Consider the following 15,758-nt stretch of genomic DNA (forward strand, 5'->3'; position numbering starts at 1 on the left):
GAAACTGGTCAGAATTGAAGGAATCATGGATGGGGCTAAATACAGGGAAATTCTTGAGGGAAACCAGTTTCAGTCTTCCAGAGATTTGAGAATGGGACGGAGGTTCACCTTCCAGCAGGACAATGACCCTAAGCATACTGCTAAAGCAACACTTAAGTGGTTTAAGGGGAAACATTTAAATGTCTTGGAATGGCCTAGTCAAAGCCCAGACCTCAATCCAAATGAGAATCTGTGGTATGACTTAAAGATTGCTATACACCAGCAGGGACAGTTTTGCAAAAATCCCAGTGGCTAGATGTGCCAAGCTTATAGAGACATATCCCTATTGGCTTGCAGCTGTAATTGTTGCAAAAGGTGGCTCTACAAAGTATTGACTTTGGGGGGTGAATAGTTATGCACACTCAAGTTCTGTTTTTTTGTCATATTTCTTGTTTGTTTCACAAGTAAAGATATGTTGCATCTTCAAAGTGGTAGGCATGTTGTGTAAATCAAATGATACAAACCCCCAAAAATCTATTTTTATTACAGATTGGCAGAAAACTAAATAATAAAAATGCCAAGGGGGGTGAATACTTTCAGAAGGCACTGTACCTTTTTTCTTAGTCCTCCTGTTAAACAGGTCACCTCTCCCATTGGCCACAGTTTAACAAGCTACCTCATTGGTCAAAACTTAACAAGATACATGGGAAACTTAGACTTAACAGTAAACCAACCTATTCACTTGTACATTAAAGAAACGTTGCTTCAAAATAAATGCATTAACGACATTACAAATCAGGAGCAATTCGATCACCTTTTAAATCTAATACCAATTAATTATAACAAATAAACTCTATACTTGGTTTTAACAAGGGTATTACAATGGATGTGTAAATTGATTTTGCAAAGCTCGGGCACGCGACGTGGGTGGTGTGGTCAGCATGTTAGATGTGACTCGAGTCTTGATCCGTTCTACCTGGGACTCGACTTGAGACCCGGACCTTGTGACTTGATACTTGTTTGTGACTTGAATAATAGTAAATTGGTCCCACCTATGGGGATAAACAACCAAATCCTTCTTTAGGTCATGCCAGATAGTGTTGCTCACTATCTTGCAAATCAAGATTGATTTGATTTGATTTCGATCTCTTTTAGTCCCCATTTGGACTAATCTTCCAAGAGTCCTTAAACATTAAAATACAAACACATTTTCACATATAACACACTATTACAAACATACATAATATACTAACATAATCACCCAATAAATACTCAATCTAAAAAATGTTGATTCTTCATCTATATTCTATACTATAGTCCCACAACATTTCTATGTATTATATTTAAATAATGTTTAAATATATATATTGAAAGGTTTCTAGTTTGCTCAGTTAATTTATTCAATTTCTTTATTGCTCTAAATCGAAATGTTCTTTTGCCTATTTCTCTTTTCTGTCTGGATAACGCATAGATGGTCGGCTATCTATTCCTAGTATTTACAGAATGTCTGTCTCTTACCAACTGAATGTTTTTTTCAATTATCTTGTCGATTGATGACCAACCAAGAACACTGCGCATGACTGCAACAGAAGAACCATATCTCCACCTTAAAACAATCCTTGCTGCTTTATTTTGTGCATTCTGCAGCCTCCTAACTTCACTTGATGCATTTCCCCAGACCAGAGAACATTAGTTCACCTGACTCTCAATTAATGCTTGTGTTATTTGCTGAAGAATTTCTGTTAATATTTAGCTATCCTTCTAAATATGCATGCTGTTTTAATATTTTTTGTTGCATAGATTAGTTATTTGAGACGACCATGATAAGCAGTTGTCTACAGCTGCACTTCCAATAGTTTGGTTTCTGCCACTTCTTCAATTTGTACTCCTCCCATACTTAATTGTATCCCATGCTGTTTTGGCCTTTTCCTAGTTGAACAGACCAACATAACTTTGGTTTTCTTGGTGTTTAAAACAAGTTTGTTTTGGCAAACCCACTGCCTGATATTCTCCAAATCTCCTTGTAAAGCCTGCTGTACCTGTTGAACCGATTGTCTTGCTGCATACATTGTAGTATCATCTGCAAATATAGTAGCTTGAGTTTCAACTAAGGCATAGGGAAGGTCGTTGGTATATATTAAATAAAGAAGTGGCCCAAGGCAGCTGCCCTGCGGTATTCCACAGTTTAACATATGAGGGGAAGAAAATTAACCATTGATATAGGTGGACTGTTTCCTGTCAGTTAGATATGACTGTACCCAATTCAATGCTACCTCCTTAAAACCATAATGCATTAATTTTGTCAAAATTATTTCATGATCCACTAAATCAAATGCTGCACTGAAATCTAAAAATAGTACACCCACAAACTTGCCATTATCCATAGCATTGAGCCACTGGTCAGTCATGTCAACCAATGCAGTGGTAGTGGAATGGTTTTTGCGATAAGCATGCTGATTGGCTGTAATCAGATAATTCTAATCATTCTAAGCAAACAGCTGGAGGCAGGGCTTTCTCCTATAGAGCTCCATTTTTTTGGAATGGTCTGCCTACCCATGTGAGAGACGCAGACTCGGTCTCAACCTTTAAGTCTTTACTGAAGACTCATCTCTTCAGTGGGTCATATGATTGAGTGTAGTCTGGCCAGGAGTGTGAAGGTGAACGGAAAGGCTCTGGAGCAACGAACCGCCCTTGCTGTCTCTGCCTGGCCGGTTCCCCTCTCTCCACTGGGATTCTCTGCCTCTAACCCTATTACAGGGGCTGAGTCACTGGCTTACTGGCGCTCTTTCATGCCGTCCCTAGGAGGGGGTTGAGTCACTGACGTGATCTTCCTGTCTGGGTTGGCGCCCCCCCTTGGGTTGTGCCGTGGCGGAGATCTTTGCGGGCATTACTCGGCCTTGTCTCAGGATGGTAAGTTGGTGGCTGAAGATATCCCTCTAGTGGTGTGGGGGCTGTGCTTTGGCAAAGTGGGTGGGGTTATATCCTTCCTGTTTGGCCCTGTCCGGGGGTATCAGCGGATGGTGCCACAGTGTCTCCTGACCCCTCCCGTCTCAGCCTCCAGTATTTATGCTGCAGTAGTTTGTGTCGGGGGGCTAGGGTCAGTTTGTTATATCTGGAGTACTTCTCCTGTCTTATCCGGTATCCTGTGTGAATTTAAGTATGCTCTCTCTAATTCTTTCTTTCTCTCTTTCTTTCTCTCTCTCGGAGGACCTGAGCCCTAGGACCATGCCTCAGGACTACCTGGCATAATGACTCATTGCTGTCCCCAGTCCACCTGGCCGTGCTGCTGCTCCCGTTTCAACTGTTCTGCCTGCGGCTATGGAACCCTGACCTGTTCACCGGACATGCTACCTGTCCCAGACCTGCTGTTTTCAACTCTCTAGAGACAGCAGGAGCGGTAGAGATACTCTTAATGATCAGCTATGAAAAGCCAACTGACATTTACTCCTGAGGTGCTGACTTGCTGCACCCTCGACAACTACTGTGATTATTATTATTTGACCATGCTGGTCATTTATGAACATTTGAATATCTTGGCCATGTTCTGTTATAATCTCCACCCGGCACAGCCAGAAGAGGACTGGCCACCCCTCATAGCCTGGTTCCTCTCTAGGTTTCTTCCTAGGTTTTGGCCTTTCTAGAGAGTTTTTCCTAACCACCGTGCTTCTACACCTGCATTGCTTGCTGTTTGGGGTTTTAGGCTGGGTTTCTATACAGCACTTTGAGATATCAGCTGATGTAAGAAGGGCTATATAAATACATTTGATTTGATCATTCTTATCCATGTACTCCCACATTTGTCTACTCACAATACCCTCCAATATCTTACTGAGTGTAGGGAGTAGACTAATTGGTCGACTATTGGCAGGAGTAATGGGTTCTTTGCAGTCTTTCGGAATAGGACACAGTTTCGCATGCTTCCATACATTTGCAAACATCCCCTTTTCTAGTGACCAATTAAATATGTATCTTAGTGGAACTGCAATCTGGGGAGCAGCACAGCAAAGCAAAAAATTGTCCATAAGACCATAACCTGTAGATTTACCATCAGGTAATGACTTCAATAGGTTTAACACCTCCTCCACTGACACCGTTTGCAGACTAAAAGAGCAGATCTTGTTGCTCATAATATGATCATCAATCCATTGGACAATAGCTTGTTTGGAAGAATGTATGTCTACATTGTTGCTCAGTAATTTAATTGTCTGTGTAAAAAATAAAAAAAATAAAAATAATAAATAAATAAATAAAAAAAATCGGCAAAATGATTGGCAATATCAACTGGTTTTGTTATTATTCTCCCATCAACCTCCACACTAAATGGGCATGATGAGATAGATGTACCAAGTAAGCCCTTAACTGTGTTCCATACCTTTTTAGAATAATTTTTACAATCAATAAAAGCATTGTTGTAAAATATATTTTTTTCCCTTCGATTCAATTTAACTGCATAATTACGTAACTTTCTATAATTCTGTTCATCAATTTCTAATTTTGACTGCTAAGACTTTTGCCATATTTCTTTGAGAAAAAGCCTCACCCAGTTCATCATCAATCCATGGAGATGGACGGGCACCAAATGTACTCTTTTTTATAGGGGCATGATGGTCCATTACCTCAGTGAGCAAATCAATAAAACATTCTGTAGCGTGATTTAAATCATCATCTAGATAAATCAGCTCCCAGGGTACAGCAGCCAAATCATTTAGAAATAGCTCATGATTAAATGTTTTAACATTTCTTTTGACCACAATCCTAGGGGGTTTCTTTGGAACCTTGGTGTTCATGGTTATGGTCACAATATTATGGTCTGTCCAGCCCACTGGCATTGATCTGGCTTTTAAGCATTGCAATGGTATATTACAGAAAATCTGATCAATGCATGTGTCTGAACGATGACCCAACTTAATTGAAGATCTAGTAGTATCATTAACCATTGGTTTCAAACCACAGTTCTTGGCTTATCTCATAAATTTTGTTCTATTCGAATTATTGTGATCCTTCCAATGTATATTAAAATCACCCAAGATAAATACATCTCTGTTGCTATCTGTGGCCTGGTCAAACCCAGTACATAAGTCATCCAGATAGGACACCTTAGAGCTAGGAGGTCTATATACACATCCTACCAATATGGGTGCCTGGTGAGGCAGATGTACTTGAGCCCATAGTGCCTCTATTTGACATACGTTAAGGTCATCCCTCCTCTTAAATGGTATATGATTCTGCATATACAGTGCTACACCCCCACCAGTCCTATTCCTGTCCCTTCTCAGTAGACTATATCCTTGAATGTTAATTTGCCCATCATTTACAGATGCATCTAAATGCGTTTCGGTCAAGGACAAGATATGAATATTATTTATGTTGACCAAGTTAAAAACCTCATGTATTTTGTTAGGAAGGCTACATACATTAACATGAGCTATATGCAGCCCTTTCCTTATCAAGTGGAGATCAATAGAGCATGTATTCGTGATAGTTGAAGTTGTCATGACACACCACAACACACAAACTCAGATTTGAACATTACATTAAAATAGCCAGGGAGTTACTCTAGAGTCCTGATACAATTGCCTGTTGATATAAAGTTTATCCATCACCATGGACACTCGTTGATTCAGGCAACGTTTTTCCTTCATGATTGAATATAGTTTTTTTCTCCTTTCATTGATCTCGGTGGGGAAGTGATCATTCATTCCAAAATCCGTGTTTGAGTTCTCTCCCCATGTTCTTCGTCATTTCCTTTTGCTTAAATTTATCAAAACATGCAATAATAGCCCGTGGCCTATTTCCAGAGGCCTTACCTATTCTATGGACTCTGGAGAAAGTGGCATTACGCACAACATCAGTGGGCAGTTTTAGTTGAGTTGACATAAAGTCTCGTACCTTGTCCTCACAGCCTCTGCTGTTGTCATTCTCCGGTATCCCTGAGAATATTAGATTGTTTCGCATTGATCGACACTGTACATGAAGCAAGGTTTCTTTAAGTTGTTTGTTCTCCCTTTGCACCACCTCCACCTTGCTATGAATAGAGTCTACAGTACCTTTCAGCGCCGTGTTCTATTTCCTTAGATCATCAATCTGACGTTGGCTGAATTCTAGACTAGCACATAATGCATTGATGTCCTCTCATAATATATCCAAGATATCAAGTTTGGCAAGCCTTTCATTGATGGATTTGAACAAGTCAACATCCATATCAGTAAACCTCTCCCCACTCGCCACACGCGCCCCCTTACTAGGGGATGGTTTGGTTCCATCGTTGATACCTATTGGCCAACCTGGTTTTGGTTTGTTTTGTTGATTTGGTTGGTTGTCCATAACAATGCTTGAATCCTCCGAAACCAGCGACATGTTTCTTTGAGTTCGTAAGTATCTCTGGTCAATTAATCGTTCAAGCTCTTCAATGGATTCTGAATCATCCAGCGTGTTTACAGGCAGAGTTAAACACACAAACAAACTGTTCAGCCGCAACTGAAAACCGCTGATTGTGCAGCAAATTGTGCCGTAGACGGGTGGCTCGTCAGATGGTTTGATTGTATTAACTTCCGGCTACAATTAATACCAAATTAGGCTGATTCATAGAGATTCATAGTTTATAACTCACAACTATGCTTTACTGTGTGCTGCCGCTCGCCAAAAACCGAAGAGTCACAGACAGCCTTCCTTCCTGCAGTTGCTTCAGCAATGGCAAACGACATCTGAATGCATTGAAAATGTCTTTCCAAATCAAATCAAATTTTATTGGTCACATACACATGGTTAGCAGATGTTAATGTGAGTGTAGCGAAATGCTTGTGCTTCTAGTTCTAACCATGCAGTAATATTTAACAAGTAATCTAACAATTTCACAACAACTACTGAATGAATAAGAATATGTATATATAAATATATGGATGAGTGATGGCCGAACGGCATATGCTAGATGCAGTAGATGATATAGAGTACAGTATATACATATGAGATGAGTAATGTAGGATATGTAAACATTATATAAAATGGCATTGTTTAAAGTGACTAGTGAATCATTTATTACATCCAATTTTTAATTATTGTGGCTAGAGCGTGGCTAGAGCGTGCACGTCATCAGAGCGTGCAACAGGACACTGTACTGTCTACACTCGGTTTGTTGTTTACATTAAAACATTTTCATTAAATCGATTTTAATCCGAACTAAAGTTTTGTTACTAAGGATTCCACAATGCGGTTAGCCTTTACAGCTGGGACTGCAAGTTTGTGTTCATTTTTTTTGCGTCGATTCCGCGAGTGCTAGCTGTACTACAGACACCAGTCACCTTCGTGAGAAAGACTCATTGTTATCTTTTCGCAAAACAACTGGTTGCAGTATAGAGCCAATCTGGATACCAAGGAGATCCTGAGGGAAATCGACAAGTACCAACAGCTTTACGCTATGGAGGAACAACATACTCCTTCATGGAAAGATCCGACCACCTCACAAAATAACTTTGACCCGACAAAAAAAAAAAAAAAAGATTAATCTACAGACACGGACGATTTACTTATCATTGAGGTAGAGGCTAGTTGTCACGGCCGTTAAAAGAAGAGGACCAAGGTGTAGCGTGGTGAGCGTACATTTTCTTTATTTTAATAAAAAGGACACCGAACAAAACAATAAACACTACAAAAACAAACCGTGAAGCTAAAGGCTATGTGCCCTAAACAAAGTCAACTTCCCACAAAGACAGGTGGAAAAAAGGGATACCTAAGTATGGTTCTCAATCAGAGACAACGATAGACAGCTGCCTCTGATTGAGAACCACACCTGGCCAAACACAAAGAAATAGAAAACATAGAAATAAAGAAACTAGAATGCCCACCGTAGTCACACCCTGGCCTAACCAAAATAGAGAATAAAAGCCTCTCTATGACCAGGGCGTGACACTAGTGCTCTGGCTGGAATCCATGCAACAATGGAAAAGTTGTGTGAGGAGGTAGCAGGGCTGACGGGGCGTTTGGAGTTCAGCCAGAGTGAAATTCTCAAGCTCCAAAGAGAAAACAAGACACACACAGCCAAGGTAAAAATACACGATTCCAACATGGATTGTCTACTCAGGGAAAACAGGGTGATGAAGGAGATGCTACTAGACATACAAAGTCGTAGCATGCGTGAAAATCTATTTTTTTCTTGTATTCCTGAGGACGCATCCAATAATCCAGAGGGCGCGATCAGAGAATTCATGCAATCCGCCTTGAAACTTCCTATGGAGACTGTAAACAAGGTGGCTTTCCAACGAGTACACAGACTTGGAGCTCAGAGTGACAAGACTAAGGGTCCCTGACTGATCATCGCAGAATTTGAACACTACCAACAAAAGGAGCTGATCAAAAACAAAGGAAAGGAGCTTAAAGGGACCAATATTCGGTCTCAATTATCAATTTCCAAAGGAGATAAATGAACGTCATAAGAGACTGTATCCGGTACAAAGACAACAAAGGAAGGATGGTAGGCATGCCTTTATCATTGTGGACAAACTTTTTATAGATGGACAGCTATTCCGAGACAGCTCCATAACACCGTGGCTGTATTAAACTCTACAGGGACTTCAGGTTACGGAAAAAAAGAAGGTATGGGAACTGTTTAAAATATCTGAACATTATGAAGTGGATATGAACACACACGTACTCAACTACATGCTTGCTTACACATACGGATGTATACATACACACACACACGCCTGATCTTGCTCTCTTCTCTCACTCTCTATTCTCTTCTCTTCTCTCCATCTCTCTATTGTCGAGGACTGTTTTATAAATTAATGTGTTTATTGTTTGTCTATCTTTTTATCTATTTGTCTACAAGTTTATATATGTTTACAACAAGCAAGGGGAATATATCAGGATGGGGCATTGGGGAATAATGACATATTGTACGGAATACATTTGTACTGTAGTGAAGACTTCTCTAGAGTAATGCAACGTCTCTTTCATGATCATGCGAAACGTCAATTGCTATGGAAATGCTGGGATGTGTTTTTCAATTATGTTAAAGGTAATTATGATGCAACTATGATGGTGATACGATGTGGATTACAATTATGAATATTAAGGCTATACGCACTACATGTTACACACATAGACACTCAAACATGCAAATTGGCAAAGTTATTACTTATTTGGACATCACATATTATAGTCTTACTCTTATACAGACATCATACACACTCTCATTAAATGGGAGACAGGGAGCCTAGTGGTTAGAGTATTGGACTTGTAACCGCAAGGTTGCAAGATCGAATCCCCGAGCTGACAAGGTAAAAATCTGTCGTTCATCCCCTGAACAAGGCACTGTTCCTAGGCTGTCATTGAAATAAGAATTTCGTCTTAACTGACCTGCCTAGTTAAATAAAGGTAAAAATATATATATATCATATCCAATATCATACACATCAACCTACTCAGATTTGTTACACACATAATTTTTCTCAATTTTCTAACATCCGTGGCATTGGCTCACAGAAAAACAGGCAAGGGAACAATTTTTTTTGCTAGAACCTATTTCTTGAATTGTAAATTTCAGACATTTGAAAGCTCTAGTTTTGACCTTCATAATACCTCTGATGGCAGTAACTTTACAAGCACTAATTATGGTCAATTTAGCCTGGGAATAGTAGTTATGGTAAGGGGTGAAATAAGTATAGCTAGTTATAATTGTGACGGTTTGGCAGATTATAAAAACAGAAGATCAGTCTTTACATGGCTAAAAGAAAAGGAATATAACAATACTGTTTACAGGAAACTCACTCTACATCCTTAGATGGTTGCGTGGAAAAAGGAATGGGGTGGTGAAATAATTTTCTGTCATGGACAAAGTAACTCAAAGGGTGTGATGATATTAATTAACAAACATTTTGAACTGAATGTGCAAATAATCAGGAATGATTTGCAAGGAAGGTGGATCCTTTTGAATATGAAAGTGGACGAAAAAGAGATTTGGCTCATAAATCTATATGGTCCAAATCAGGATGATCCACACTTTTTCGAAAACATTTATACCAATTTATTGAACTTACAGGCAACAAATGATCTAATAATTATGGTAGGAGACTATAACACAGCGTTAAGTACCTCAATGGACCGTAAAGGTAATCACTCTACAAACTATCATCCCCGTGCCCTTAAGGAAATCACAAATTTTATGGACACATTAGAAATAGTGGATATTTGGAGACTAAAAAACCCAGACCGAGTGACATATACATGGAGACTTAATCAAGTTAGTCGTCTTGACTACTTTCTTGTCTCTTTCAAAGGTTAAAAAAGTTTTAATAGGAGACAGAATGCGATCGGGTAATCATCTAATTGGCATTCACATAACTCTTATAGATTTTCCACGTGGACGCGGATATTAGAAATTTAATCAGAATTTACTGGAGGACAACTTATTTTTAACTAAGACAAAATAATTTATAACAGAATTTTTCCAGTATAATATAGGTTCAGCAAATCCCCTTATTGTTTTGGATACCTTTAAATGTACCTTCAGGGGTCATTTAATTCAATATTCATCAATAATAAAAAAGCAGTTTCTGGCTAAAGAAACAAGACTAACAAGAAATGAATGAACTGATAGCACAGGTAGATAGCAAAAAAAACAATACTACAGAGATACAAAATAAGTTAGAGGAAAAACAAAAAAAACATCAGGAACTTATTCAAGAGCGATCTAATGTAACCTATTACAAAAATAAAGCAAACTGGATGGAATATGGAGAAAAATGCACAAAATTCTTCCTGAATCTCCAATACAGGTACGCTAACGAAAAGAATTTGCAGAAACTTTTGATTCACCGAATGATATTTTAAAAGAGGAAGCTAATCATTTTAGGCAGATGTTCTCTTTTCCGTCTCATCCTCTCCCACTGAATGAAGATTAAGGTAAGGAATTCTTTCCAAATAATATAAAAAATGGAAAATTAACAAATTTACAGAAAGATCAGTGCAAAGGCCAAATTACAGAGGAATAACTTCTTGAGGCTATTAAATCCTTTCAGTCTGAAAAAAACGATAGAGGTATATCAAGTATTTTTTGATATATAAAAGCTCCATTGTTTGATTGTTTTAACTACTCCTATAGAAATGGTAGTCTGTCAGGTACTCAGCAGGAAGGTCTGATTTCTCTATTATTAAAACAAGACCCAGATGGCAAATATAAAGACCCGGTCTATCTAAAAAACTGGAGGCCCCTTACACTTCAATGTTGTGATGCAAAAAAACTAGCAAAATGCATAGCACTCAGAATTAAAAGGTTTTAAGAGGTATTGTTCATCCTGATCAGACAGGTTTTATACATGGACGATACATTGGAGATAATATACGACAAATACTAGAAATAATAGAACATGATGAAACATATAAGAAGCCAGGAATGGTATTTATAGCGGATTTTGAAAAGGCATTTGATAAAGTAAGACTGGATATTATTTATAAATGCCTGGATTTTTCAATTTCGGTAATTCTCTTATAAAATGGCTAAAAATACTGTATAGCAACCCCAGGTGTAAAATAATAAATAACGGCTACTTTTCAGAGAGTTTTGAATTGTCAAGAGGAGTTAAACAAGGGTATCCGCTGTCACCATATCTATTCGTTATGGCCATCGAAATGCTAGCTATTAAAATCAGATCCAATAACAGCATTAGAGGATTATAAATCCAAGGCTTAAAAACAAAGGTGTCCATGTATGCCGATGACTTAACTTTATGTTAAGTCCGCAAGCTAGATCCCTGCAATGTCTCATTAAAGATCTAGATAACTTTTCTGTACTCTCTGGACTAAAACCTAATTATGATAAGTGTACAATATTACGTATTGGATCCTTAAAAAATACAACTTTTACATTACCCTGCAGCTTACCTATGAAATGGGCTGATGGTGAAGTAGACATACTCGGTATTCATATCACAAAATATATAAATAAGCTCTCCACAATGAACTTCAATAGAAAACTTGTAAAAATAGACAAGATCCTGCAACCATGGAGAGGTAAATACCTGTCTATTTATGGAAAAATTTAACTGATTAAGTCCTTAGTCATATCGCAGTTTACTCACTTACTTATGGCACTGCCTACTCCTGATGATTCGTTTTTCAAATCATATGAGCAAAAAATATTTCGCTTTATCTGGGACGCTTTACCAGACAAAATAAAACAAGCCTATCTATATAATGAATATTGTCACGTTCTGACCTTAGTTCCTTTGTTTTGTCTTTTGTTTTAGTATGGTCAGGGCGTGAGTTGGGTGGGTTGTCTATGTTAGTTTTTCTACGATTTTCTATTTCTGTGTTTGGCCTGATATGGTTCTCAATCAGAGGCAGCTGTCAATCGTTGTCCCTGATTGGGAACCATATTTAGGTAGCCTGTTTTGTGTTGGGTTTTGTGGGTGGTTGTTTTCAGTCTTTGTGTGTCTGCACCAGACAGAACTGTTTTCGGTTTTCATTTTGTTTCACTTTGTTAGTTTGTATTTTGTCGTGTTCATTCTCATTAAAAGTCATTATGGATACGTACCACGCTGCGCATTGGTCTTCCGATCCTTCCTACTACTCCTCATCAGAGGAGGAAGAAGAAAGCCATTCAAAAGTTTTATTTGAACCCTACATGGTTCTCAAGTAGATTAATAAGAAAATCATTGTTTAAAAGTGGCCTTTTTGCCTTTGTGCAGATTGCCATGTCTCATTTTCAATGAATTGAAAATTATACTTTTTTCAAAGTATCTGTCTTTTTCAAACAAGCATTGCAGAGCTGGCTACAATTTCAATTTCATCCCCCTGAAAAGATAGAACAAATATTACAACAAATATTATGGCTGAACTCATATGTGCTAGTTGATAAAATACCTGTATTGTCACGAATCCCGCTTCCTGAGTCTGTTTTTGCCTGTGTTCTGTCCTGGAGTGTTTTTCCGGTGTCCTGGAACGCACCCTGTCTGGTTGCCGGGCGACGTAGCTAGTTGGGAGATCTCTGATTACCCGCACCTGTATCCCATCAGCTATCTGCACACCTGGTCCTGATCATCACCCCTCCACTTCATAAGCTCTGACCTGACATCCATTCCCTGCCGGATCATTAGCCATGAACAGTATGTTGTGCCAGCGTATCAGCCTCCAGTTTGATAGAGTTTGTTTTGTTGTTTTGTACGTCTTGCTTGCCTTGAACTTACCTCCGTTTGTTCTGTCTACAGTCATTCACCCGGAACACTCACCCCATTCCTGCCTGGTCGTCAGTGGCTTCTGTTACTCCCTTGGATCTGCCTATTCACTCCCATCAACTCACCTCCGCTGCCCGCTCCGCCACCTGGATCTTTCTACCTCTACGTTTAAACTTGTAAATAAATACTCACCTTCGTCCTACTCTCCTTGTCCTGGTCTGCTTCTGGGTTCTACTTTAGAAAACCGTGACATGTATTTATGGGAAAGATGTTTGAAAAGGGTATTTTGTAGGCGAACATCTTACTTATATTAAAATGAACACCGAAAAACAACAAAATACAAAACGAACGTTAAGTTCTGCAGGCTACACAGCAACTATACAAAATCAAGATCCCACAAACTAAGGTGGGAAAAGGCTGCCTAAGTATGATCCCCAATCAGAGACAACAATAGACAGCTGCCTCTGATTGGGAACCATGCCAGGCCAAACAAAGAAATAGGAAAACTAGATTGCCCACCCTAGTCACACCCTGACCTAACCAAAATAGAGAATAAAAGGATATCTAAGGTCAGGGCGTGACAGTACCCCCCCAAAGGTGCGGACTCCGGCCGCAAACCTGAACCTATAGGGGAGGGTCCGCGTGGGCATCTACCCTCAGTGGCGGCTCTGGTGCGGGACGCAGACCCCGCTCCGCTCGTGGCTCCGCCAACTTCGGTGGCGCCTCTGGTGCCGAGATCGTCGCCGGAAGCTCCGGACCGCAAATCATCGCCGGAGGAATCGAACCATGGATTGTCGCCGGGGACTCCGGACCGTAGATCGTCGCCGGGGACTCCGGAAAGTAGATCGTCGCCGGGGACTCCGGACTGGGAACCCCCGCTGGAGGCTCCGGACTGGGGAACGTCCCTGGAGGCTCCGGACTGGGGACCGTCGCTGGAGGCTCCGGGGCATGGATCGTCACTGGATGCTTCGGGCCATGGATCATCACTGCAGGCTCCGGGCCTTGGATCATCACTAGAGGCTTCGGGCCATGGATCCTCACTGGAGGCTTCGTGCCATGGATCATCACTGCAGGCTCCGGACCATGGATCATCACTGGAAGCTTCGGGCCATGGATCATCACCGCAGGCTTCGGGCCATGGATCATCACTGCAGGCTTCGGGCCATGGATCATCACTGCAGGCTCCATGCCATGGATCATCACTGGAGGCTTCGGGCCAAGGATCATCACTGGAGTCTTCGGGCCAAGGATCATCACTGGAGGCTTCGTGCCATGGATCATCACTGCAGGCTCCGGACCATGGGTCATCACTGGAGGCTTCGTGCCATGGATCATCACTGGAGACTTCGGACCATGGATCATCACTGGAGGCTTCGTTCGTGGAGCCGGAACACTGGACTGGGGAGATGCACTGGAAGCCTGATGTGTGGAGCAGGCACCGGATACACTGGGCCGTGGAGGCGCACTGGAGGTCTCGAGCGTAGAGCTGGCACAAGCTGTCCTAGCTGGATGCTTACTTTCGCCCGGCAAATGCGGAGTGCTGGCACAGGACGCACTGGGCTGTGAAGGCGCACCGGAGACACAGTGCGCAGAGCCGGCGCAGGATATCCTGGGCCGAAGAGACGCACAGGAGACCAGGAGCGCTGAGCCGACACACTTCGTCCTGGCTGAATGCCCACTCTAGCACAGACTTTCTGATGCGGGGAGCTAGCACAGAGCGCACCAGGCTGTAAGTGCGCACTGGAGACACAGTGCGCATCACCGCATAACACGGTGCCTGACCGGTCACTCGCTCCCCACGGTAAGCACGGGGAGTTTGCTCAGGTCCTGAGTCCGCCAATCTCCCCGTGTTCCCCCCCAAAAAAAAAATCACAAAAAAAAATTGGGGAGTTGCCTCTCGGGCTTCCGTCATTGCCGTGACTCCTGGTCTCATCGCCGTTCCTCCCTCGCTGCTTCCACCTGTTCCCATGGGAGGCGTTCCCTTCCGGCCAGGATCGCCTCCCACGTCCAGGATCTTTTGCCGTCCAGGATGTCCTCCCATGTCCAGTCCTCCTGGCCACGCTGCTTGGTCCGTTTTTGGTGGGATCTTCTGTAACGGCTCTCGTTGGTGGTATGAAGAGTGGACCAAGGCGCAGCGTGGTAAGTGTTCTTGATTCTTTTATTTAAAAAACACACGTAAAAACAAAAGAGCACAGTTCTGTCAGGCAGAAACACTAAACAGAAAACAAGATCCCACAACCTAATGGTGGGAAAAAGAGCTGCCTAAGTAACGATCCCCAATCAGAGACAATGATAGACAGCTGCCTCTGATTGGGAACCACACTCGGCCAAAAACAAAGAAACAGAAAAAATAGAATGCCCACCCAAATCACACCCTGACCTAACCAAATAGAGAAATAAAAAGGCTCTCTAAGGTCAGGGTGTGACAGTTATGGGGTATTTTGTGTAGATTGATGAGAAAAAAACTCATGTAATCAATTTTAGAATAAGGCTGTAACGTAACAAAATGTGGAAAAGTCAAGGGGTTGGAATACTTTCTGAATGCCCTGTAGCTAGCTAGCTACATGAATTAAATATCACCAGCTTGCTAACTTCATATTAGCTGGTTAG

General features: G+C 41.1%; 1 protein-coding gene across 1 annotated transcript in view; it reads right to left on the minus strand.

Annotated features, from left to right (window-relative positions):
* The window catches only part of LOC120026739 (zinc finger protein ZFPM2-like), a 96,635-nt gene extending 81,728 nt beyond the window's left edge, over nt 1-14,907 (minus strand). The window contains exon 1 of the mRNA XM_038971461.1: nt 14,784-14,907. Within this exon, the coding sequence (XP_038827389.1) occupies nt 14,784-14,907 (124 nt within the window). The remainder of the gene's footprint in view (nt 1-14,783) is intronic.
* Between the last annotated feature and the right edge of the window lie 851 nt (nt 14,908-15,758).

The sequence above is a fragment of the Salvelinus namaycush genome, chromosome 32, assembly GCF_016432855.1.
Source record: "Salvelinus namaycush isolate Seneca chromosome 32, SaNama_1.0, whole genome shotgun sequence".
NCBI lineage: Eukaryota > Metazoa > Chordata > Actinopteri > Salmoniformes > Salmonidae > Salvelinus > Salvelinus namaycush.